The sequence below is a fragment of the Vigna unguiculata genome, chromosome 3 (genome assembly GCF_004118075.2).
Source record: "Vigna unguiculata cultivar IT97K-499-35 chromosome 3, ASM411807v1, whole genome shotgun sequence".
Classification (NCBI taxonomy): Eukaryota; Viridiplantae; Streptophyta; class Magnoliopsida; order Fabales; family Fabaceae; genus Vigna; species Vigna unguiculata.
The window spans coordinates 58,516,699-58,543,097 of NC_040281.1; the positions used below are offsets into that span (position 1 = coordinate 58,516,699).

The window sequence follows — 26,399 nt, forward strand, 5'->3', positions numbered from 1 at the left end:
TTTTGTTCTTAGGATGACGTGATGATGCTTAGATCTCTTTTAATCTTTATTAATTGGTCACGTGATGAATAGAGCTTCTTTGTTGGATGCTTTTTTACCTTCTTCCTGCTTTAGTCCACCAGGGTGCTTTTCTTTTTAGATTCCCAGCAAGATCGAATCTCTATAGTACACCAGATTAAATGATTTATGTAAAGGAGAGTGATTACAACAACTGAAACATTGGCGTAGTTGTAGGTCACTCTTGTTTGGGCAACAAAGAAGCAAAGAAACATAACAAATCTCGAGTTTCAAAATGTATTTTCGTTGAAACTGATTTTTCTACAAGAGTATTAATTCCTTCTGTGATTATCTTTCAAAGAAGATAATTTTATTATGAGATTGCAACAAAATTTAAAAAACACTTGATAACAATTTAGCCATTTCATACTTTTTGGAAGGTTTAGAACCAGATCTTCAGAGTGTTAAAAGAAAAGACCTAAAATTAGTTTCCCTACGTTTCCACTGTGCATCTGTTGCACATTGAAAATTAGGGCTTGTCAAAACATTGTCATTAAACGAATGTGGCACAACGCAAGGAGCAAATAGGGCGGGTCGAATAGTGTAAAACTTAATTCATCTCGATATGATTTGTAGTATTCAAATGTAAAATCATGTCTGAGTTGTGAAACCATGATGAGGGTTCCAAGAATTCTAAAAAATCTTAAGTCATATGGTACATTACACAGAACTATAATGTTAGTAAAGTATCAAACTGACTATATTTGTACAGTAACCTACCAGCTATCAGTGTCAGAAAATTTCTGTTAGAATTTTAACGTCGATATCGGGGATTATTTCTCGTTGTATTTCAGAATTTTTCAATGTTTAACCTACCACAAAAATACAACCATGAAAATAATCGTCTAACTGGTAATATTGTGGCCATAATTTCTTTCTATATCCTAAAACATTCATTCTTGAGGCATGAATAAAAAAACTTCACAAGGAGCATCTCAATTGGCGGTTTGAATAAAATATTCTGCAATGCTATGATAAGGCTTGGGCAATCATGGAACGATAAGAGAGCTGCTGTTCATAAAGGCCACGGAAGATCTTGTATTTGGCATCATGGTACTTTTTGACCTTCGGATCCTTAGATGGATGAATGACCTGCAAAAATTCATGAAAACTGTTAGCCTTTCAAGAAAAAACTAAGAGCATCGGTTTTATTTCGTTTACAAAAACACCTATAGACAGCAAGGAATGAGAGTAGAAAATCTGGTCATAGGTATCCTTTTTCTTCTTTTTTTTTTCTAACAAGAAACTAGGAAGCATAACACCCAAACTGTGTAATAAATATTAAATTCCGTAACAGTTTCACAACGAACTAATCTATTGTATGTACAGAGCCTGCGGTAAACTATTAACATTTTTTTATACCATGGAGATAATATATTAAATTTGAACTAATACTACGTTATTTTTTCTATTATATGTACAGAGCCTGCGGTAAACTATTAAATTTGAACTAATACTACGTTATTTTTTCTAATTTAACAACAAATTTCAGTTCCTAACACTTCCAACTTTAGTATCAAATCGGCAAATGTTGATGACACCATTCAGAACTATATGAAAAGTACTAGCACTACTTGTAATTTAATGCAATTGACCTTGATTTATAATCTGAAATTAAAAAAAAAAAATGTAATTTTTCTATTTTTCAGTATTTCAAAACTGAAAAACCCACACCTCGCCTGGTGCATTCATGGCTTTCATGGCCTCCTTAAGGTTAAGACATTTCCTTGTAGCGACAGCACCCAGAATAGCCGCACCTAAGAGCACAGATTCACTTTCCCTCGGAAGAATTATGGGGCAACCTGGGAAAATTACAAACAAGATTCACTAAAAACTAACATACCGATGTCTATAAAAAGGATTCATTATTACTAAGAAAACTTAACATCAAATAAAGTTTTAACTATCATCATCTATGTCATTCCTTATCATTTATAGGAGCGTACAATCCCCAAACTACTGTCACTGACAGTTTGTGATATTGGCATCGGCTTCAAAATTCTGAATTGGGTAGACCAACCAAAGTATAGATTGGTTCAAATTCATCCTAACCGCAGGATTTGGTTTAAAAAAATTAAGGTTCAGTTCAGTCCAACTTAAACCCACTACGTAGACATGTATTGGACATAAAATCATGTTCAAACACTTAGATGTTACATATATCACACAAGATTGAAGGTATTGATTCATTATCATGTTTTCCTATGGTTGAATTTATTGCATTTCTTTTTATTATTTTACTATAGTTATGTTACAAAATCAGACCAACCCCAGATAATAACTAAGAAGTAAGTAATAGAATAGTAAACAAAACAATGAAGTATATTTACGAGGAGGGGGAAATTGCGGAAGGAAGAAACTCTGCCACTGCAAAGCTAAGCTTACATTATTTACAAATGTCATAATTCCCCAAAAGAAGATACTCCTTCTCACCCACGTACACCTATTTATTATCAGCCTCCCTTCAAACTAACTTTCCTTTTTTTTCTTTCTCTCCCTGCCATCTTAGTAATTTCTTACACTCTACCTCTATTCCTTCCTCCTAGTACAACTTTCCAAACTAAGGGCCCATGACACAGCTGATGGTTTGGACCCCATGAATTGTATAGGTCCTAAACTAGTAATCAGTGAATAAGATAAAATTTGAAATATCACAGCTATTACAATTGTTACTTTAGCTTTTAGTTTCTATTCACTAGAAACACCAACACCACCACATATTTGAAAACAAACCAAACACTGAACTGTCTATTGGTTTGTAGAATACATAGAAGAGCAAAGTATGCTCTTTTTTTTCTGGGTTGGTCATCAACCAAACCTTAAACTACCAAAACTTAGTTAACAATTTAAATTGAAGTACACCTCGTATAGAATAAGATCCATAGTATGTAACACAAGAATAAAAGTATCTGAGCTTGTGCAAATATGCTCCTCATCACATACCAATAATATCAGCATGTTCTTGCATGAAGACAGAATTCTTTGAAAGGCCACCACACGCAAGTAGTGTGTTGATCTGCAGGCAATGGCAGAACAATTATGGTAATAATAATACTCATCAACTCTGCACCAATAGACAGGAGTAATGACTTGGGAACATAACAAGGATATACAACAATTATACAAATAATTTGTAGCTACTTGTAAGAATACTACTAAAATGATCTTAATAACCAAATCATACATATGATCCTTAAACGTCGGACAGTTGATCAATTGTCTCACAGACCAAAGGTTTGGAAGTTATACACAAGGTTGTAGACAGTTAGTGGTTAAGGTGGAAAGCCTAGTGGAAGTCCTGAGTAGCATCCACCAGGCATAGTGAAATGAGAATGATAATTTTAGGAGAGGTTGGCTAGAGGAGAGAGTGTGAATGATAGAGATGTGTTTTGTTAGGGAGTTTGTCCCTAGGAAAGTGTTAACAGTAGCTATTCTACATTTCTGTTCTTTTTCTTCTTCTGTAATCCCATTATGCTTTGAGGTACATATAAAATATAACAAATATATTTTGGCTTTTATAATAATTTTCGGGTTCCCATAAAATGGGATACACAAAATTGAGCACCAAAGATTAACTTCCTTGCCTCCACTATAATCTGAGCACTAAGCGACAAAAAATTGTAGATCTGAGGATTTCTCTCACATAGCAGAATAGGTTTTATAACTGTAAATTAGAATCAATTCTCTTGCTCATGCTTAAAAGCTTAAGAATTTCAATAAAGTATTTTTTTTAAACTGAAGGTATCGGTATCGGTACTATTAAACCTTAAGCCCCCAGTAAAGTAGAATATGATTTTATTTGTCTCTAAACTTGTCGATGAGAACAGTGAGCAACATACTTGTGGTAAAATCATGATGCGGTTGAATATTTTCAACTCAACCACAGAAATGGGTGTGGTAAATTCCTTTCCCAAGTTTCACAACAGACATATATGACCTGATTACCTAAATATGACCTCTCCTTCAAAAAAAGGCTAAATGTTGTAGTGTATAATTATGCATAGAATATTTCCTTATTCAACATGTAATTTTAATTGGGATTTCTTCTAATTTTTCTCTTACGGTTACTTCGTAAAGATTTGTAGCCTAAAATATTCAGGTTAGAATTTTTTCCATGTCAATATATGCTGTACTTATACCCACTGTTGTAAATTACACTATACTTTTTTTCAGTTCTCTTTTGAAGTCTAACCCCCAACACACCGCCTCCATATAATTGATAGTTATGGAACACTGGGTGTTGGATTTGAGTGCACTAGTATGCACCTACTGACAGTGTTCAAGACCTACCATTTGCTTTACACTTAAGAATTACAGAAAAGAATAACCATCAGATTTCAAAAATACAGAGGAAACAAAAATATAGTCATCTCTTGCTTGTTAACTTCATCATCAGTTTTCTTTCTTTCTTTGGGCTCTAATATGCACATGCTCACCTTAAAGGACGCGTGATGCAAGCAAAACAACATTATAGCAAGGTGTATCTTCGTGGATGTGAGAATGTGATAAGAATCATCAGAGAATCGTACTACAAAAACTAGTTATTGTAGTTGAATGCAAGGCCTTATAAACCCCACACTAGAATTTTATGCTTAAAATGAGACTCAAGTCGCATACCTTGCAATCTGATTCTAACAGTATAAACATGAAATGGACGTTATAAACAGACCAACCCCAAAAACAAGCGATAACCTCAAAAAAGTCATAGCACTGTAATCCTTACTTTGTGACCATTAGCATTGCAATGCTCTACAATGTGACGTGTGCCATATGCAATGCCCTGCACAGCTGCCAGGTAAAGGAGAGCCAACTGTTTCTCACTTGTGTCAAGTGTCAAACCATAGATGACACCTTTTGCTTTTGGATCTGCAATGGGAGACCTGGGACATAATATATATGCATATCAACCTACCATTTTAGAAGCCACTATGGCATGACAGGTGGGAAAGCCGTTGTTTGTCACCAAATACCTATTCCCATGGAAGTCAGGAAGCACGTGTACATCTTCAGTCAAGGAAGCAACAAAGGATAGGTTCTGCTCAACTATCATTGTTTCCAACATCTTGTTCAGAAGCTCAAACACTGAAATATCTGGAATATTAATGCATAAAAAGTTAGTCTTGAGACATCTCTCAAAGTCAAACTTGTTAATATAAATATGGTTTAATTATTCTTTTGGTTTTTTTTTTTGTCAAAAAGTGTCAAGTCGATTCTCTAATTCTTTTTCGTTTTAATTTGACTCTAACTTTTTTACAAGTGATTCAATTTGGTCATTTCCATTAGTACTGTACATACAATATTACATTAGCAGATATTTTTAGTAAGTCTTTACGAGAGCCTAGAATTGATTATATTTGTAACAAGCTTGGTACATACGATTTGTATGTTCCAGCTTGAGGGAGAGTGTTAGATATTGTTTGATATTGTTTAGATATTGTTTGATATTGTTAAAATATTGTTAGATATTGTTAATCACAATATCAAACAATATTTACTCTATTTATTTTTAATTACTCTTTTTAGTTGTATCTCTCTATTATAAATAGATATGTGTGGTTTATATATAAAGGAGATTAATCTCAAACCCTATTTTCTCTATATTCAACAAAAACAATGACCAAAAAAATAATTAAACCTATAAATATTTAGTATGTTACAACCAAATTAAGAAAAAAAAAAAAAAAAAACTTACCTTGGGAAGCAGCTCGATTTGCAAGGCGTGTAGAAGCAGCATGACTTTCGATTATATGATCCAATAATGCACCAGTAGCACTCTGCCCACCTTCAGTTAGCCAATATTCTGGTACCATTGCTGAAATTTCGGAAAAAGAAAAAAAGCACCACAACATAGAAGTGGCAACAGAAGCAATGGTGAGTACTTAAATAAAAAAGAATAAGGATAAAATTAAACTGGATATCCTTCAGGTGATCCTGTCAAATGTAGACTAACTTAATGCTTACTTTTTAGACCAATATCAATGTTCCACAAAAAGGAACTAGTCACAAGTATCCAATCGATATCTTTACAAAGACAAATAAGTAGTTTTAACATGAATACAGCCACAAAAAGTATAATAGCGATAATAGAATGAGACAAGCATTAAACCCAAATGAATAAATTTCATATCCATGTTACGACCAGAGTAAATTTTAACAATGAACTTTCAACCATAACCAAGAAATTTACAATTTTATTATTAAAAAAAAAAAGGAAATTCTCAACCATATTAGAATTAAAAATGTTTAAACTCCATGAATTGCCACTGTAGACACCCCAATAGATAATCAACAAACCATGATTGTTTCAAATGTGTCCAATCCAAAAGAAAAAGATACAATGTCATCCACAATTGAGATTTAATTCATAATTAGAGAAATTGTATAGACTACCTGACCAAAATGGACCCCAAACCCCTGGAATGAACAATTTCTTCTGGGATACTGCCATATGGCATGTAGAAGTTCCACAAACTAACACCATACGATTGCAAATAGCTTCCTTGTCATGTTCTAAGGATACAAAAATTCTTTTAGTTAAGAAACACAGCTGCTCTACCCAAAACTTAAATCACAAAAGTAAAGTATGGGATGACAACCTTCAGCTTCTGATGGTGGCACACTTTCAATTACCCCCACGCCACCGGCATGAGCATCTATGAGTGATGTCCCAACAGGAATTCCCGGTTCCAGACCCAATTCCTGAAATTTACAATCCATTAAAAGTATTAAAAAAACAGCCAAGCCAAAGAAGCTTGTTACATCAACCTGAACCAATCCCTGTAGATGGAGGAAGATTGTGTTCACTTTTCCAACTAAGCACTGTATGTTAGCTTTGTCAGTGAACCTCAAGGAAGCACCAGTTCAAATTTCAAAAAAATACAAAAAATTAAATACATAAGTTATTGCCTTTGCTGCAGTTGGAGTAAGACCAGAACCCAGAGGATGGCCAGGGAAAGCAACACTTCGTCCTGTCATTAAGATTCACTATCAAGTTAGGCAGTGAGAAGACAGAAGCAGCAATGAATGGACAAACATAGATGATCAATCATAAACGTACTGACACCAGTTTTCATCAGATATCAACTGATCAAGCATGAACATGAGAACTCTTTCATAAATGAGCAATCAACAACATTCAAATTTAATCATAAATATTCCCGTTGATCCAACATTGTTTCTTCATATTGAACTACCAAAGGGAGAAAAGAATTGAGTTCAATATAAGCTATGGTGGACACTGACACAGCTTGCAGTTGCACAAAATGACAAGATTATTTCCTCAAAATTTAAAAATTGCTAGACATGTACCAAATAGTTGATATAAATATAATCCTGGTCTAAGGTTAGTAATTGTACGAAAACTTTATATTTAAACTTTAGACAGAAAAAATCATTTACAGATAGGGAAAACAAAATTATGTTGCACTTACTCCAGAGGATGAGAATCCATTTACTCAAGAAAAAAAGTTTCATTTAACTCACTCTGTTTATAATATTTTCTGAATATTGAATTTATCAATCCATCTATTAAATTAAAAATTCTTATTAAGTACATCAAAAGACTTTAAAATTTTATACAAATTAAAAATTAGTTAATTCATAAATAAATTTTATTCCAATGTATTGTGTACTTTTTAAAGTATAAGTAAACATTGACTTTGAAATTATATACCAATTAATTTTATCTATAAACTGGCATGGATGATCATTAAGATAAATTAAATAATTTAATCTATATTTATTAAACTCATGTTAGATAAAATTGAGCAAAATGTCCAAAACTTACACCTATAGTAAGTGAACTCCTTCCTTCCTCTAAATTTTCATATGCTTTCACCAAATAGGCTAAACTTTTTGAGATAGTGAGTTGTCTCTATTTACACATTATCAAGTCCTCTGTGTGTGGGTGGGTGTGGGTCTTCAAGACCAAAAAGAACATGCAGCGTAGACATGTGATATAAAATCATTTTACGCACTTTGGTCAAGCAACTTAATCTTGAGATTTGATTCTTGAGAAGGCCAATGTTAATAAAATGAATACCTATCTTAGCATGATGTCCTTCAATAAGATCACCCAAACCAATTTCCTCCCAAAAGTGATCATCCCATCCACAAGCTTCCATATCTCGAGAGTGGTTATCATTGACATGATGCATGTGTGCATGACCCAGATAAGTCCATTTACAAACAGTGGTGCATAGACTGCGAGTATCATCCCCGGTAGCCCTAAAAAATTCTAAAAATTAATCCAAGTGAAGAACCACTAGACTCAAATAAAAACTGATCTTCGACATAGAGAAGATTCAACCACACAGATTACCTGTATGACAACCAATCACTCAAGTCCATCCACCTGAAAACCATTGACCAAGATTCTTGCAAATTTTCTTTAACCCACAGAAGCTGAAAAGTTAGATTATATTAGTAATAAATAAAATTTATTAGAAAATTATATTTCTAACTGTTGGCCATCCATTAATATATTTAAACATTGGTTGAGTGGTTTTTTATGTGTCTTGCAATATCCATAATGAGATCAATGAATATTAGACATCACATGGTGAGTGTAGTTGAATGGTGTAGTCTTTAATTGAATGGAATCGTGATAGGTGGAACACCTTCAACTCTTAATGAGAAAGTGTTATTTAAATGGACATGTCTCTGGATGAAAAGTCCTAAACGGACCAGTGGAGCCCCACAAGAAAAGGAAGGTCCACTCTCTACTTTCTCTAAATATAAATGTCTTGGAGCAAATGGTAGACTTATGATCCACGTACACTTAGCAATGAAGTTTAGAAAGAGGTAGGAAGGATCATATCTTACGAATCTAGGAAATCTAAGGCATTCAAGTGAACTCATGTTGATGAAAAGATAGCATCACGAGAAAAATACTATAGACCTTTCATAATATTTTTGGTGTCCTACGTCACGTAACTATGTTCCAATTAACAACTTATGATGTGAGAAAATACAACAAAGATTTAATAAAGCCATAATTGAATCAATAACGAATTTAAATTATAAAAGAAATAATATATTATATGAACAAGCTGGATTTTGCACAACTAAACAGTTTAGTCGTTTCAACTTTCAAAAGATAAATTATATGCAATACAACTTTTTCCAGACAAGCTTATTTAAACATTAAAGTCCAAAAGTTAAAACAAGAACTCAATTATACAAGTTTATGTAAGGGAACTAACAAAACAAAAAGTTTGAAGAGCAAAAAAAAACCGTTAAAGATAATCTTATAAATTTTGTCTGGCAGGTGACCCACTCAAATTAATTATGATGTTCCTAAACTTAATCCAGTATGGAATACAAAGAACCTATCCCAGTTTCAGATGTGCCATTTAACATTTTCAGAAATCATTGCCATCAACAGATATGCATTCATTCCCATAGTCTGCAGTTAATTTCTTTTTACAGCAAGACACCATGTAAGCCAAAGAATGCTTACAATAAAACTTACTACAGTATATTGTGTACAATGACCAATACTGAGATTATGGAACTGGTTCAGATAGTACCTTTGGAGGTTCCATTTCTGGTGAAACAGCTCCACCACAATACTCCAATACAGGTGATTTAGAGGAATTGATCCTTTCGGCTTGTTCTACGGCTCTATGATCCATCCATACAATAACATTTCTTCTTGAATCACCACTCAAAGAAACCGAAACAGGTGAGCTATCAGAATCCACTGCAACTGTTGTAATACATGAACAGTGTTACATCCAAAATTAAACAAAATAATCTGTGCTGTAAAAGGGAGAGGGAGCAACAATTTCGAAACTATATCATACCAAGAGAACAAGTAGCTGCAAATCCCAGACCCTGTACTTCTGTTGGTGCAACTTTAGCTTTAGAGCAAGCTGCTTTTACAGCTGCACAAACTGCAAGCCATATATCTGTAGAGGATTGCTGTTTAGAACAAAAAGATGAATCTACATTATAAAATATATATACATTAAATCATTGAAAATGGAAACCACCTATTCATATCCAACTCAACAGGAACTAGGTGTAAACTTATAAATCATCTCATCCCTTCCCCATTTCCAAAATCAACATAACATATAAGCAGCTCCTCCAAGAGAAATGAAGTGAAAGATGAAGACGATTGATTATAACTTAGAGAGACAAGGTTCCCGCGTAAACTCAAGTGATCCAGAAACTTTAGTATAAAATATAGCCTCAAGAGCACCGAACACCAGACACACAAATTTGGGACTGTTAATACACATCCTTGTAAATGGCCAATAAGTAAGAGTAAATAAATCCTGAGCACTTTCCCTTAGATTTTCACAACCAACTAAGCAAGGTAGGGAAGAGAATTCCTGCCCTATATTTATGAAGCAAATATGCCATGCTATTTCTTTCAAAGGATGTAATTGATTACTGTTAAATATATGATTTGAAACAATGAAATTTATTGAACATTGATTGTCACCTTGACAGATAGAAGGTCAGTTCCGGAAAATACCTACCAGGTTTATCATTATTTACTTTGTCAGCTTCAGCTACCACCTGGCTAATACATTTACTAAGTCTCTCAAGGGGTCTTATGTTGATGACATTTGTAATAAGTTTGCCTCATATGATATAAATATACTCCAACCAAAGCGGGAGTGTTAAATATGATTTGATTATGTTAGAGATATGATCTGATTACATGAAATAGGAAGATATGATATGATTTAATAGGGAAATATCTTACCTAATATTTCTCATTATTAGATATTGATTTTGTTGTGTATCTTTTTCATTATATATAAGAATACCCATGTGTGTACCCAAAACAAGGTATTCGTTGTATCCTTTTCTATCTCTTCTCAACATGGCAACATAGTGGTACCATCTTCTGTGACTTGTTTTGTCACTAGTCCTTTTAAAAACTACTATTACACTGGCTTCAACCTTCAGGTAATCATTTGGATCAATTGAGTCTATTTTCCGAAAAAAAATTACCTCAACACAGGCACCATCTTTCCATATCTGAATCGGGCTGCTTGACAAACCAAGAAGCTTTCCTTTCTTGTCAAAAAGACCTGTAATAGCAATACCATCACCAGTAAAAGGGCCGGGTCATTTATACTATCTTGTCATCATATCAAATGACTTAATATTTTATTACCATACGCATACTGCTTGCAGCACAAAACTACATAAGCATGGCGGACTTAACAAAAGCTACCACTTTTATTCAAAATGATGAAGGAGAACATGTAAATTGGTAGCTAATCGTATGAAAAGATGCAAACAACAGGAAAATGAAAAGGCAGAAGTGACATAACTTTCAAAAAATACAACAACAACAACAACAACAGCAAAAGCCCTGCCAAATCGGTGAGGTCATCTACATGAATAACTTCCAAAAAGGAATAATTCAAAATTGAAAATGGTTAATTTGCATGGAATCCTGGGTTCCAACCTCGATAGAGCTGTACACAAATAAAATGAGGATTATGTTATTTAAGATCAAAAGTTCTGGACTGAATGACCATTTGAAGTAACAGAACTAGCCCACTTCTAGAGAACTAGACAAGCTTTTTCATAAATACTTTTTAAGAGAGAAAAACAGAAAGAACAAAATTAAATGAGTTTCTCTATAACCTAAAATTAAATTACGTACAAACTAAAAATTAAAATTTCGAGAAGTTATAAAAGAGCTTACATACATAAACTAATTTTAAGTTATGAAAAAGCTAATTTCATTTTTTCTTTGACAAAATTTCAACCAAGTGAACGCGTTAAAGAAAAGGACAATAAGAGTACAGGGTTCAAGTGCTCATTGCTCCTAATGCTAGTTTCATCCTCAGTAGCGACCCGTCACTGTTTAGCAACTGAACACATAGAATAGTGCACGTTGAAAAGAAGAACATCGTCAAACATCCAACCAATGCGTAAAAATGTTAAAATTCACAATTTATTTCAACAGAAATTCCCAAGATAAAATTTGCGATGAGTGTGGTGGAAGCGAACCTGCACGAGCGCTGCCGGTGCCGACGTCGACGCCGAGGAATACCGTACGAGAAGGCTTGTCGGGAGTGGAAGAAACGGCCATTTCTAAGGGTTGATATTGTGTATCGGAGAAAACCCCTCCTGTGTCGGACATCATAGATAGCTTTATCTTTGTCTATGTTTATCTTTGTTCTGATTTGCCTTCTTTCCCTGTCAGATATTTCGAATATCAGTTGTCAGCATTCATGGATCATCACTGATTCTGATTACGAGTAATCTCCTCCATGGTATGGTCGCAGATTGGACAGGAGTAAAAAACACGTACCTGGACCAAAAAAGTCTAAAATAACCTTTGTCAATTTTTTATTAAAATTTTTTAACTTAAAAACCAATTTGATTTATTTATCAGATTTAAATACTTTTTTGTCGGGTTTTATCGTCCCATATTTGTTTGTGTTTAATTAAGTTTTACTTTTCATTAATTGTGATCAATTTAGTAATTTTTTTACAACTAAGTTTAAAGTTTATCTAGCTAATGTTTGTGAAGCACGTCTTATGGGTTCTTAGTTTTTCTTTTTCTTTATAATTTTTAAAAAATATTACTCTTGTATCAAGTTAACTTCACATGTCACTTTATGAGTTTATTATTTCTTTTTTTTCAATTTGTTTCTATATTTTCTATTTTTGTTCAATAATTTTCTATATTTGTTAATTTTATTCAATTTAATTTGAGCGTTAAAATTGAATAATTTTATATGATTTTTAAATTAAGATTAAATTTAATTTTTAATATGTATTATACTAGTATTTTTTATTGAAATTAATATTTTTATTAATTATTTTTAAAATTCAATTATAAATTTTTTAGATTTAATTATAAATTGAATATAATTATTTTATTCAATTGTTAAATATAATACAATTATTTAAAATATAGTTAGAATATAATTATTAAATGTTTAGAAAAATATACTTATATTTCTAAAATTGACATTTAAGTCTAAAATATTTAATACTTTTATTGTATTTTAGATATTAAAATCTAAAATATTTATATTTATATTTTAATTTTGGAAATATTAAAATATTTTAAAAGATATCAAAACTTTTAAAAAGTAAAAAAAAAAACTCAATAAAAAATACTTAAATTTATAAGAAATTTTAAATTTAATTAAACCTAAAACTATATATTATAAATCTAAAGAATATTTCAATCTAAAAATAGAAAGGAGAAGAAAGATGAAAAAAGTAAAAACAATTTAAAAAACAGTAAGGGAGAGAATTTTTTCATTTATTTAATTTTAATGTATATATTTGTGTATGTTTGTTGACTATTTGCATAAAATAGAGTTGAGATATTTGGTATAGTTTGTCATGTCTTTGAGAAACGTAATAGTAAAGTGTTTATGTAAAAACTAATATATTATCATAGATTATTTTATTTCATATTTTGCATGGTGATATATCAGATTAGGGTGTTAACGGGTAAGTAAGGTATCAGTAGTAGTTTCTTATATTTTATTCACCACATAAATATTTGTCTTATATTTGTCGACATAAATCTGTAGTGTGTATCAATTATGTGGCTATTCGCATATTGTTTGAATATTTATCGGCATCCGTGAGTATTTACAAAAAATAAAATAAAATATTTAACATTATATTTTATCCATAAATTTAAATAAAATACAATACATAATATTTATAAATTTCAAATAAATTTCAAATAATTCATTTAAATAGTGTAGAATGACAATTTACAAAGAAATGAAATAAAATACAATACACAACATTCATAAATTTTATACAAAGTCAAAATAATCAATTTAAATAGTGTTAAATGATAATTTACAAAAAAATGAAGATTTTTTTTAAAAACAAATCGATAAAAAATAACTCATTCAAAATCAATTTATTAATATTTTAATCATATTTTTTTAATTTAAATTATAGTATAATGAGTACATGTATCCGCGAGTACGGATACTATGATATCTATATGCCCAGTTATCATGCAGGTATAAAAGATACTCATACCCGTTACTTATAGATATTCATTTATAATATCGATTTTTTATCTATTGTGAATTTTATTCATAGATACCCATAAATACGATTTTTCGCAATAAACGATAATAACTTATGTTCACTCTTTACCAATTAATAATTTTATCTACATAATTTAAATTAACAATTTATATATCTTATTCTAAAAATACACACATTATTGTCACTAAATTAAATTATCTTTCGAGTAATAGTTCTCCAAACAAACATATAAACAATGTAATACATTTACACTTTCAATCCATAATCACACAAATGTAAATAAACAATTATATAACACCACTTTTAAAACATTCAAATTAAAGGAGGGAAACATTGATTAAGTAAACTTTTCTTAGTTGAAGTACATTTCCGAAATAAAAAAGATGCCATTGATCTCTCAAGTGTTCAAGTACTTTTAATTGCTCTTCATATTTGACGTCTTATATCGAAATTCTCATGGTTTAATACCATAACAATTTAGAAACTTTAAAGGATTAATGTGTTGTAAAGAAACAATGTTTTTCTAAAGAATATGCACCTAGATTTGCACAATTTTGATAGGGTAATTATGCACCTTAACAATGAAGGAAAAACTTGTTACAATTACTTAAGTATGTTAAGAAAAAAATAGCTCTATAATTAATATATGAAACCTTGTAATACCTTTAATATTGTGAATATACTAGTTTTTCTACCCATACAATGCACAAGATTTTTTTTAGATGTAATATTTTTGGTAATGGTAATGGGTTTTGGGATATTCAATTATCTATATGATGAAAATATCATGTCTTTAAAAAATTGTAAAGTGTATAAATAAACTAAATCAATTAAGAACGTAATGAAAGACGTAAAGTTCATATTATATTTCATTTTATGTTTGTTGTCTATTCTTTTATCTGCAACAACCAACAACAAAAAGATGACTCGTACACTTTTTTGTTCAACTTGTTTTCAACGTTAAGAATTGAAGAAGAAACAAAGATAAAAATAAATTAATCTATGTTTATACAAACGAATCCGTTAAAATAAGAATAAAAAATAATAAATTACATATCTATAATGTCTTTTTTGTTAAACAGCTTCAAAATTTCCTTTTGTACACAACATTTATTGCTTTTTAATTCAACTTTTGTTGTATCATCGTGTTCCTTGTAAGTCTTGGATTTTAGGCAATGATTTTCCTGCAGTGCAGAACAGAACATAAATAAGTTGATCTATATTTATACAAAAGAATAAGTTCAAATCGAAATCACAAATAATAAATAACATACCTATAATTTGTTCTTTGTCAAAGACTTTCAAAATTTTTTTTGTACACAACGTTGTTCGTGACATTTCCATCTTCATCCAGTATAAGTATTTTCAATCCTCTTTTTGGTTTTTACTCTATAAATAGCAACATATAGTTGGCCATGTGTGAATACAAGCAGTGGAAGATAAAGGCTGACTCTAGAAAGCGTTTGTCCTTGACTTTTATTAATCGTCATCCCAAAGCATAAGGATATCGGAAACTGTCTTCTTTGAAATTTGAAAGGCAACCCTGAATCAAATGGAACTAAATCCATTCTTGGTATAAAAATTCTGTCACCAGTGTTTTTTTTCAGTAATTACAGTTGCAGAGATTACATTCTTGTCTAAATTGTTGACTTGCAATTTTGTACTATTGCAAAGACCTTTCGCTTGATCAATATTTCTTAAGAGCAGAATTGACACACCTGTTTTCAATTTGAGTTTATAATTTGGTATACCTCAACGTTTAATATCATTATTAATATTGTGAATATATATTCACCTTTAATATTTTGAATATATGCATTTACAAAGAAGAAATTCATTGTATTTTGTTTTGATAAGACCAAAGCACACCGTAAAGACAAAAAAGAAATTCTTATATTTTTCTCACTTTTCAAAGTTTAAGCCAAGATGTTTTAAGTACAGTGTTTCAGTCCAAGAGGGGTAAAGATACTCTAAACTCTCAAGTAAAAATTTGTCAGATAATAATAGTTGCCGTAATAATAAATACGTAACTAATTATTTCGTAATTAATGTTATTTATATTATGTTTATGAATTCTTATTTAGTTGAACTTTTACCACATAAATAATTATTATAATTAATTTACTGAATGATTTATAATTAAACCTTAAAATAATAAAAAAATTCTGATACATGACAGATTTGTAATACTATTTCACGCTACATTACCGACATAACTAACCAAATTATATCATATTTAAAAAAATTAAAACCTAATTAAGACTAACCAAATAATATTTAAACCCTAAAATTTTGTAGTCTTATTATATTGTTTGTCGTAGTTCGGAGCAGGTAGTTTTTCTCTCGAAGTAATCAAGAATGGACCGTGACAAATGCTTACAAACCCAAATTTAACGGTCTGTTAGGAGTAGTTAGTTTTTATTGCCATTCCTAATTGCCTTTTTGATGCTGTTCAAACAGTGACTCATCTTCATTTCCCTCGCTTTCTTCCCTCCTTCCCACTTTGCTACTCTGACAGTGACTCTCTCACCATTCAGTCTTCACTATCCATACGCTATGTTCCGTTTCCCCTCCGTGCTCCTCTACCGCCGCCTTCACCGCCGCAAACTCTCCACCACGCCCTCGCGTCCTCCCTCCCTCCCTCTATCCCACCCGATATACCTCATTTGGGGCTCCAATACCGGCGTCGGCAAAACCCTAGTATCCGCCGGCATCGCTGCCGCCTCCCTCCTCTCCTCCGCCACCACTCCCTCCCAATTCCATTACCTCAAGCCCCTCCAAACTGGCTTCCCCGCCGACTCAGACTCCCGCTTCGTCCTCAACAAGCTCCGCCAACTCTCCCTCCGCTGCAACCCTAGCGTCCATCTCTCCGCCTCGCACCGTGTTCTCAACGTCTCCCCTGCCGTACCGGAGATAAATCCGCCGGCCGGAGAGGAAGGACGTGGCCCCTCGGAGCTGCATTGCAAGACTCTGTACGCGTGGGAAGAGGCCGTGTCGCCGCACTTGGCCGCAGAGAGGGAGGGTTTAGCTGTAAAAGACTCGGTTGTGTTGGAAACTCTGGGCAAGTGTTTCGAGGAGGTAGTGGAACGCGGGGCATGTAGGGAGAGATCGGATGTTCTGTGCGTGGTGGAGACAGCTGGTGGAGTTGCCAGTCCAGGTCCTTCTGGGACGCTTCAATGTGACTTGTATAGGTGTGTGGTTTAATCTTGTTCTTGCTAAAATCCTGTGCGGATTCAGTTTTCAGGATAAATTTTATTTACGTGTTTTAGCAGGTTGATTATTGCATATGTTTATATCAATAAAATTCACAATTAATAAATATTTTGAAAAGTTTAATGGTTATACACTCAGTGTACTGTGATAACTGTTAATCGAATTTTAGATAGTCCAGACTAAATATTTGTAGAAAGTGTGCGGTGGAGGCCTAATAAACCTTTAAAAGTGGACTTTAAGCCTAACTCAATTTCATAATATTGGCTTAATAAGGTGAGATTTGCACCATCTATATAGTATAGTTTGGGTATACTTCTAGTCAATGTGAGGTCCAACATACTCCCTCACATAGTAGAAGACATCTAGTGTGGGAATAGAAGGGTCCCAATTGTGGATCACTGGATAGATATAACAAACCTCTCCAAAATAGGTTTTGATATGCTCCATTATCATTTTAGAAAGAGGACTTTAAATTGCTTTTGTAAGGTTAGGTTATATTTAAAGTCCGCTTTCTAAGAAAAATTGTTAAAATTCAATTTAGAAATAATGATAAAAAGTGGTTTAGTATATAATAACTGGACTGTTAAGATGATTTAGTATATAATAAACAAAAATAAAAAGATAGTAGTTTGAGATGGTTGAGAGAGATTCTTTTAGTTAGTTGTGAAGATGGTGTGAAAATACTATTTCAAAGAGAAATGAAAAAAGCTATGGATAGTTTTGGACTCTGAGACTAGAGAAAATGAGAGTCTCGTCATCCAAGTTTTGTATTCTAATTTATATGAGTCAATGTGTATTTAAGTGGCTCAGGTTTTATTGGGTTTGGTAATTACAATGGCAGCTTAAGGTCGCATTTAATTTAACATAACAATTCGTGCACTGTTTCATCCTTGCTAGTACTCTTTGTAGGAGCTTTGTCACATGAATTCTATGCCGTTCTTATTTTTCTTTTGGTTATATATGTTTGTTATATATATATATATATATATATATATATATATATATATATATATATATATGCCTTTCTTATTTTTCTTTTGGTTAAATATGTTTGTTCTTTCATTTCCTGTCAGGCCATTCCGTATTCCTGCAGTTCTTGTTGGGGATGGGCGGCTAGGAGGTATTTCTGGAACAATATCAGCTTATGAAAGCTTGACTCTGCGAGGTTATGATGTTGTTGCTGTTGCTTTTGAAGATCACGGTCTTCTCAATGAGGGTCCACTGATGTCTTATATGCGAAACAAGTAAGCCTGATTATAGCAGTTACATTCCCTTTCTATTGTAACTCGAAAATCAGAGAATTTTTGTTACTCTTCCTCTTTCCCAGCTTGTTTTTGTAAAACTGAAAAATTTAGACTGAAAAGGTTAAGCACTGAGAAGTGAGCACTCGATCTCGATTTTTAAAAACATTTTTTAGTTTAAGCACTAATTTCTTTTGGGCAAACTAGTCTTCAGCAAAGACAAGGCAATGTATTGGGAATTAGTTAAACAAATCAGTCTCTACAAGAAAGGAAATGGATGTAATTTAGTTGGTTAAACAAGAAAATGGTTAGGGTTTTTGGTGAATGCATTAATGGCCTCAAGCATGCTGAACAGTTTCAGCATTATTTATATTTAAGCTTTAGTTCATTTGTGGTAGGTATTGGACGAGCACCACTAAAATATTGTTTGGACAATTTACACAACTTTACCATTCGGTAGAACATTAGAATGTATTTTCAGAAGAATTAACTTGAACTGCATGTGTTTCTTGAATAATGTTGGTGGTCATAATTTGGTAAAATCAATATTCAATTATATTTCAGAATAATATTCTTTACAAAAGTAACAACTAACACCTGCACTAATGTGGTTTGATGCTTTCAAGTTCCAACACAGAATCATTCTGCCTATCGTCAAATGTAGGTTTGAAACTGGAATATTCTGCTCTGTATTGAGCGGTATAAAAAGGCCAGCCCACCATCTAAACTTTATTTGCATACTTTCATTCTTTTAGAGTCCTTGGTAGCTACATTTACTATTTAACTTAATCAGTTAATTTTTTTTATTGACTTTTCTGCCGTGTTGCGGTATTATTGTTGCCCTATCTGCTCATATACAACTGTTGTCTTCTTCATTCAGGGTCCCTGTCCTAGTGCTACCACCCATTCCAAGAGATCTATCAAATGACTTGATTGAATGGTTTGAAAATTCTCATCATATATTTAGTAATCTTAAGGAAATAATGCTATCAGCTTATTTTGAGAGAATTAAAAAGCTGCAAGACATGCCAAGAGAAGCAATGGATATCATCTGGTGGCCTTTCACTCAACACCAACTTATTCCTGATGGAGGGGTCACAGTAATTGATTCACGCTGTGGTGAGAACTTTTCTGTCTTCAAGGTTTGTTTCTGTAAATCTTTATTTATTATTAGTTTTTTAATTTGTTAAGCTTTGCAATACAAACTTTAGTCGGTTGATGCACTAGGTTGAGCTTAACTTACTGCATCTAGATCTGTTTGGATAAACTTCTTCATGAATAATTGTAAGAAAAAAAAAATATAAGAAGGAAACGTGAGTTTATATAAACTAAAATTAGCTTATACATGTGAGAGAACAAATTAACTTGTGATGCATAAGCTTAATTTAGCTTATAGAAAAACTTATTTATTTCTTTTTTTTTTAAATTTTCCTCTCTTATAAGTGTTTTTAGAAACACTTATCCAAACAACCTCTTAGTGTTTACTTTGGAATAATTTTATTGGATTACTTCGTTCATTTTTATTTTTTATTTTTTACATATTGATGATACCTAGATTTGACATCAAATTATTTTTTTGTAAGGTTCAGAAGACAGAAGTCATAGCACCACAATTTGATGCATGTGCTAGTTGGTGGACTCAAGGACCTGATGCTATAATGCAGGTCATTCTCATAACTTTTTTAAGTTATTAATTCTGTTAATCAAACTAGTAATAATCAAATGGATGTCCCAGGCACAGCACTAAATTTACTTACGTATCTCATTATTCCCGGAGCCCAGCCGGGCGATTGGGGATGCCATGGTCAGTCCCAAAAGTTTTTTTTTTTTTTTTTAATTTTGTATGTAAAAGTACTTTTTGGCACCCTATTGGTCACCCTTCTAAAACAATTCTGCCTCTGACATTGTTCTTCCTGTCTTTTACTGTTGAATATGTATGCTTAAGAAAAAGTGTTATCTCAATCTTTTTGAATTTTAATGCCTCAAGGCTATTGACTTTGCATAGTCAATTCAAAGCCCAAATAAAAAGCAGACTTGAATAACTTTTAGTGTTAAAGAATCTTCATGACATGGATCTGCTACACAATTTAGTATATTGTTATTTGATACAATCGTGTTTGGCATATTTAAACTTTGACGCCCCTTCAAACTATCGTACCTAAAGCTTTGCTTTAATGCCATCTTTCCATTTAGGTGATTTCAGGCTGAGCTAGCTAGGGAAATGGGGTATACTGCTGCTAGATATGGGCATGTAATGTTCCCTGAGAATGTTCATGAGCCAGCCTTAAATTGTGCTGAGCTCTTGCTTAAAGGCGTGGGGAAAGGTTAGTATGTCCTTTTTTAAACTATCAAAATTCTACATCGACAAGAAATATGATTAATGCAGTTCTTATAAGGCCAGAGTTGGCCTCATTTTAAAAGATGGTTTTATGTGGTTAAATTAAACCCTAATCCCAAACTCTAATATAGTATAAAAGCCTATTTGTTATTGGGAAACCTATATTTGTTTTGTTTATGCCCTAGATGTCTACTACTAGGCATGAAGGGTTATTGTTATTAGACCACTTGTATTTATCCACACTTGAAATGTCCAGTTCTGTTCTGGGTGTGAGTGGTCATGTTAGGATCTCACATTGACTAGAGTCAAGATGTGACCAATGTAAGCCTTATAAGGCTTGAGCAATTCTTTATTTAAAAGTTGATTTTATTGGATTGAGTTACGACTTAATCCTAAATTCTGATAAAAACTAATAAACATTGCCTACTGGTTATTTGTAATATTGTATTTAACATATCTGAATTCTGATCTCAGTGCTGTTTGATACTTTAGTAAAAAAATATACGTTTCAGTTTGATAACACTGATATTTAGAGATGTTTGACAATGCTCATTGTTATCCACTGATAAGCAGCTTTCAGTTCTTTGTACAGTTGCTGACTCGTTTGTCGTGCAGGCTGGGCTTCACGAGCATATTTTTCAGACAATGGATCTACAGCAATTGAAATAGCTCTCAAGATGGCATTTCGTAAATTTTCTGTTGATCACGGGCTTATTGTGGATTGTCATGAGGATACCACAAATGAAAGGCCCACTGAGCTTATGGTTAGCTCCTTCAGTCCTTTTAATCAATCTGTCATATTTCTTTTCTCTGTGTGTGCAATTTTGACTTATGAAGATGGAATTCTGTAGGGGGGTTTGGGATTGGCAATTAATATCAGTCAAGCCTTTTTTCTTCTTGGGGAAAGCAAAGCAACTGTTTGAAAGCAAAAAACACAATGTTGTCAGGAATGTTTTATTTTGTATTGTATGCACGAAGTGTCAAAAGTTTGGACAATACAGCTAGGATGTGCAACATATCTAGCAATTTTTATTATGCATTTTTCTATAAGCACTTTAAGTAAAAAGTCTTGTTTTCAAAATTTTACCGAATTCCCTATCTGTGTTTTCAAAATCTTGTTTTATGTCTTACCTTTTTGGAGGAGGCTAATATGCATTGATTTTGTTTATTTTTTTCTTTATTGAAGATGCAAAACGAACATTTGTAGTTCAGGAACAGCTAACTGTTCAAGTTCTCGATTAAGTTATTGGGCAGTTTCTTTTTTACCACTTTTCCAACGTTTTTAATTAGTCGAGTGGTTATTTATTCCTAAACTATAAACCTAAGAATTTGTTTTCTGTAACAGGGTTCTGCTAACAAACATCCTAAAGGCATTGGTTAAGTAATTAAACAAATAGAAAGTCATCCTAGTGACACTTTCCATAAATAATTTTTCACTTTTGATTCCTTAACCAATCCCGTAATGGCACTTGTTAGAATTTGAACTTTATTTTCCATGTAGTTGTTTGTGTATTTTTACTTGTTCTTCAAACATGTAAAATATTTAATCCTTTTTATTTAATTGCATTTCTTCCTTTGAAACTCGCATGTAACTTAATACTTGTGAATCTCATTATTTCAGGTCCTTGCACTTCAGAGATCTTACCATGGTGATACACTGGGTGCCATGGAAGCACAGGCACCATCTTCTTATACAGGCTTCCTCCAGCAACCATGGTTATAGACATTGCCCTCTAGTGCATACTTGTGAAATTGAATGTTATGTGGGACTTCCCAACAGAATTTTGCTGATTTATTTAATCTTTTGAATAATGTATTTAGCAATATTTTGCAATCAAAGTAATATGCGATAGACATTTTCTAAAAGTGCTCCCATTCAATTGGTAAAATTTGAATTGGGATTTAGCCAACACGAGACTTTATAATCTCTCCATGTAAAACATTATAACAAAAAGGTGTTGGAAGATAGACCAAAAGTAGACAAAACAGTTTTGGTTTGTGAGTTTCTTTTCAGCATAAGTCAGATTAGTAATTTTTTTTCTTTCTTTGAAAAATATAGTCTTCATGCATACTATACTTTTGTTTAAAAGCCTTGTGAGAAGCAATGTTCTATTTTGTTCGTGTGTTTTGATAGTTTACTAGCTTGATGTTTTTCGTTTTTGTTTTTTGTAGCCTATTTTCCATATTACTGCCTGGGAATTGATTTTAATTTACTAATCTAGATAAATACTCATGACACCCTTCTAAGTTTGAATTCAGTTTCACAGGTACACTGGAAGAGGTCTTTTTCTGGATCCTCCTTCTGTGTTTATGCACAACAATACATGGAATATTTCCATACCTGAAGGGTATAATTGGGAGAGTTTGAAAGGTGAAAGTATCGGTAAGTTCAAAATTTAAAACTTCAATTCTTTTATTGGCCACTGTTTAGAATATAATTGTTTTCCTTGTTGGTGCTTTGACAGCCTTTTCTTCACGCGATGAAGTATTTCACAAGGGCAGGGATAAGTCCGAGCTTGCTACAGTTTATTCATCTTATATATCAGAAGTATTATCTCGATTTAAAGGGTCAAAAAATGTTGGAGCCTTGATAATGGAACCAGGCAAGATATTTGAGATTTTTCTTTAGCAGATTATAGTTCCATTTTATTTTTACTACCTTCTCCTGTACCCAATAAAGTAATTATGGTGATCTTATATTTGTCCGGTACATGAAATTTAGAAGAAAAAAGTTTCTCACTTTAGATACTTCAAGATGATAATACATCAAACTGTATATCTAAATTATGCCCACAGTAGGACAATTGTCTGTGTGAAGTGTGAATGAAATACTACATTTTAGTGGTTCTTGGTCTTTCACACAAAAGCTTATTTTTCAAGTTTCTTATATCTTTCTAAAATTGTTTCAGTGGCCCTCTAGAAATTTTAATTTAACTTATTTTAACCTTTTCTCAATATTGATCATCTCATTTGGGGCTGAACTGTTATTTAGTTATACAAGGCGCTGGTGGAATGCACATGGTTGATCCACTTTTTCAGCGTGTGCTTGTTAATGAGTGTCGGAGTAGAAAAATTCCAGTGATCTTTGATGAGGTTTTTACTGGTTTTTGGCGTTTAGGAGTGGAGGTGATTCCTCTCAATGAAGGCTATTCTCTTATTTTCAAAATTTTATTTCATATTCTTCATTAGTTCTCTTGTCTGATCAGCAGTTTATATTTTTTTCCCACAGACTGCAGCGGAGCTAATCCATTGTGTACCAGATATAGCCTGCTTTGGGAAGCTGTTGACTGGCGGAATTATACCATTGGCTGTCACCTTGGCAACAAATGCTGTTTTTGATTCATTTATTGGAGACTCCAAGGTATTGTCATTTTTTTGGAAGACTTTCTTTTATGGGTTAGGTAGACACTGGCAGTCTGAAATTGTTGTTTTATTTGGTTGTAGTACCGTGCAATGGCTTGATTATCATATTGATATTACTGACAAGTTCTATAAGCTAGGCACAAGTGGGAAGTCCCTTACTCTTTCTGATAAAATGCCTAGTTCCTATTAGTAGGCTCATAATTTTTTGTCCTACTTGTATTGTGTTCTTACAAACCAAAGTTCCTGGACAATATTTTGATGACATAATAAATTATACTCTTGCTTTGGTTAGCTCAAAGCCCTTCTGCATGGACATTCTTACTCTGCACATGCTATGGGCTGCGCTGCTGCTGTTAAGTCAATCCAATGGTTTAAAGACCCTTCTTCCAACCCTAATATCACTTCTGAAGGAAGATTACTAAGGGAGGTATGATTACTTTGATTTTCCCCCCTGAACTTATTATATTTGCTTCTTGCTCCACGTAATATAAAAACGATATGTCATCCATGTATTGTTGTAATATTTTCAAGGGTATATGTCTATGAGCGAAATACACAAATCGTATTCCTAATGCATTTCTTGTGTTCTAAAGAAAACAAGGATATGTTGTTTTTGACTTGTTATTATTATCTATCATGTATTTCTGCATTTGTGAGTGCGTCTATGTTTTTGTTAATTATAGAATTGAGCAAACAAACAAACGAGTGATATGCTAATCTTATCAAGACAGGAGGAACATAAATAAACAAAATAAATTGAAATAATCCAGTATTTAAATAAAAAATATATGTGACAAAACAGCTGATCCGTCCTTCTTGTATCACCCTGCAATTGTCCTCCAAAAATGGCCAGGGCTGGACTTAGAGCCTTGGTCTGCTCACCAGTTTTTTTAAGTTTTATTAGTTTTCATATTTTAGTTTCAATGGACATTTGACTTGGTTTTTGCAATAATTATGGGACTTGGCCAAATTAATTAGCGTTGGAATCTTTTCATATTAAATTCTTTATGCTACCGGCTTCCTTAATAAAGCTATTTTGATTATAGATTAGTGTTTAATGTTCATTTGATCAAACATTTATTGTGCATTTGCAGTTATGGGATGATAAAATGGTTCGCCGGATTTCATCACACCCTGTAATTCAAAGAGTAGTGACTTTGGGAACTTTGTGTGCTTTGGAATTAAAAGCAGAAGGCACTAGTGCCGGGTATAATATTTTCAACTTCATCCTTTCCCCCTTTTATTATTTCTGTGCACGTCATGTTCTAGAATTCCTTTGTTAGAAAAGCTTAATGAGCATCATATACGTGTCATACAAAAGTTGGTATGTTTCGGATGAAGTTGCAAGTGGCATCTGAAAGTGTAGATTCTGCTTTACTACCACTGTTGTTTTGGTAGTTATGGCATTGACTTGCCCCAAAATATTACAAGAGGTAAAAGGAAGCTCACGAAAAAAATGGGTTTGATTTTAACGTGTATAGTTTAACAAAATGTCTTGGTACTAAGATATGCCAGACTTAACGTGGCTGTGAACTACAGTCCATTGTGTTTATAGGAACTGGTCATCCATCCTTCTGTTACCTGTAGTTTCTTATTTTCAAGTTATTGTTTTGTTACTAAAACTTGTAACTTTTTATTCGTAAAATGTACAGATAAATCATTAATTTTGAGCACTTATCTAATTAGAGAGAAGGAAACAACGTGTATTTGATTCTTCACGAGGTTTTGTTCTAAATAAAGTTGTACACAGGTATGGATCGTTATATGCAAGACCACTACTTGAGAAGCTTAGGGAAGATGGTATATACATGAGGCCTCTGGGTAACGTCATTTATCTCTTGTGTGGACCCTGCACATCTCCACAAGTTTGTAATCAATTGCTGGCCAAACTTCATCGGCAGCTCGACGAATTTGACGGATTTAAGAATTGAGAATAATATGAGTTGCCAAGCGGACAAGTCTAAGATTCCTGCTACCAAGTTTAGGTAAGTTTATTCCTGTTTGGGTACGGGGATGAGTTGTAAATGCAAGGGTTGCAGCAGTTGCCTTGGTTTTTCAATTGTCAGTTGTATTTTATTCATCAATACAAAAATACCATCTTCTTCTCAACTCCCCTCTTGTCTCTATGATGTTATGAATAAAATGGTTAAGGTCAGTTTTTTTTTTTTTTTTTA

The 26,399-nt window shown here is 32.7% G+C and overlaps 2 protein-coding genes across 8 annotated transcripts; one reads left to right on the forward strand and one right to left on the reverse strand.

Annotated features, from left to right (window-relative positions):
* Positions 1-655: 655 nt before the first annotated feature.
* On the reverse strand, positions 656-12,318 carry LOC114178303 (FGGY carbohydrate kinase domain-containing protein). 5 transcript variants are annotated; one of them, XM_028064134.1, is made up of 16 exons: positions 12,043-12,315; positions 11,836-11,903; positions 11,029-11,108; positions 9,864-9,968; positions 9,588-9,766; positions 8,378-8,460; positions 8,099-8,283; positions 6,964-7,025; positions 6,654-6,756; positions 6,448-6,567; positions 5,750-5,869; positions 5,028-5,148; positions 4,781-4,937; positions 3,001-3,073; positions 1,732-1,859; positions 1,027-1,149 (listed from the first exon to the last, which is right to left on the reverse strand). In XM_028064134.1, the coding sequence occupies exons 5-16, from the start codon at positions 9,690-9,692 to the stop codon at positions 1,027-1,029; spliced, it is 1,380 nt and encodes a 459-aa protein (XP_027919935.1). In that variant the 5' UTR covers positions 9,693-9,766; positions 9,864-9,968; positions 11,029-11,108; positions 11,836-11,903; positions 12,043-12,315. The 5 variants fall into 5 exon arrangements, with proteins under 5 accessions (XP_027919932.1, XP_027919931.1, XP_027919935.1 ...); XM_028064132.1 differs by having other exon boundaries at positions 9,864-9,981; XM_028064130.1 differs by lacking the exon at positions 11,836-11,903 and having other exon boundaries at positions 689-1,149; positions 9,864-9,981; positions 12,043-12,318.
* Positions 12,319-16,470: 4,152 nt separating this feature from the next.
* Positions 16,471-26,399, forward strand: LOC114179514 (bifunctional dethiobiotin synthetase/7,8-diamino-pelargonic acid aminotransferase, mitochondrial). 3 transcript variants are annotated; one of them, XM_028065878.1, is made up of 14 exons: positions 16,480-17,261; positions 18,357-18,527; positions 19,405-19,666; positions 20,108-20,188; positions 20,728-20,848; positions 21,478-21,626; positions 22,484-22,578; positions 23,130-23,245; positions 23,328-23,465; positions 23,855-23,988; positions 24,092-24,223; positions 24,518-24,652; positions 25,320-25,432; positions 25,976-26,399. In XM_028065878.1, exons 1-14 carry the CDS (start codon positions 16,627-16,629, stop codon positions 26,154-26,156), a joined length of 2,463 nt encoding a protein of 820 aa, XP_027921679.1. In that variant the 5' UTR covers positions 16,480-16,626; the 3' UTR covers positions 26,157-26,399. The 3 variants fall into 3 exon arrangements, with proteins under 3 accessions (XP_027921682.1, XP_027921679.1, XP_027921680.1); XM_028065879.1 differs by having other exon boundaries at positions 16,481-17,261; positions 20,114-20,188; XM_028065881.1 differs by lacking the exons at positions 25,320-25,432; positions 25,976-26,399 and having other exon boundaries at positions 16,471-17,261; positions 24,307-24,643.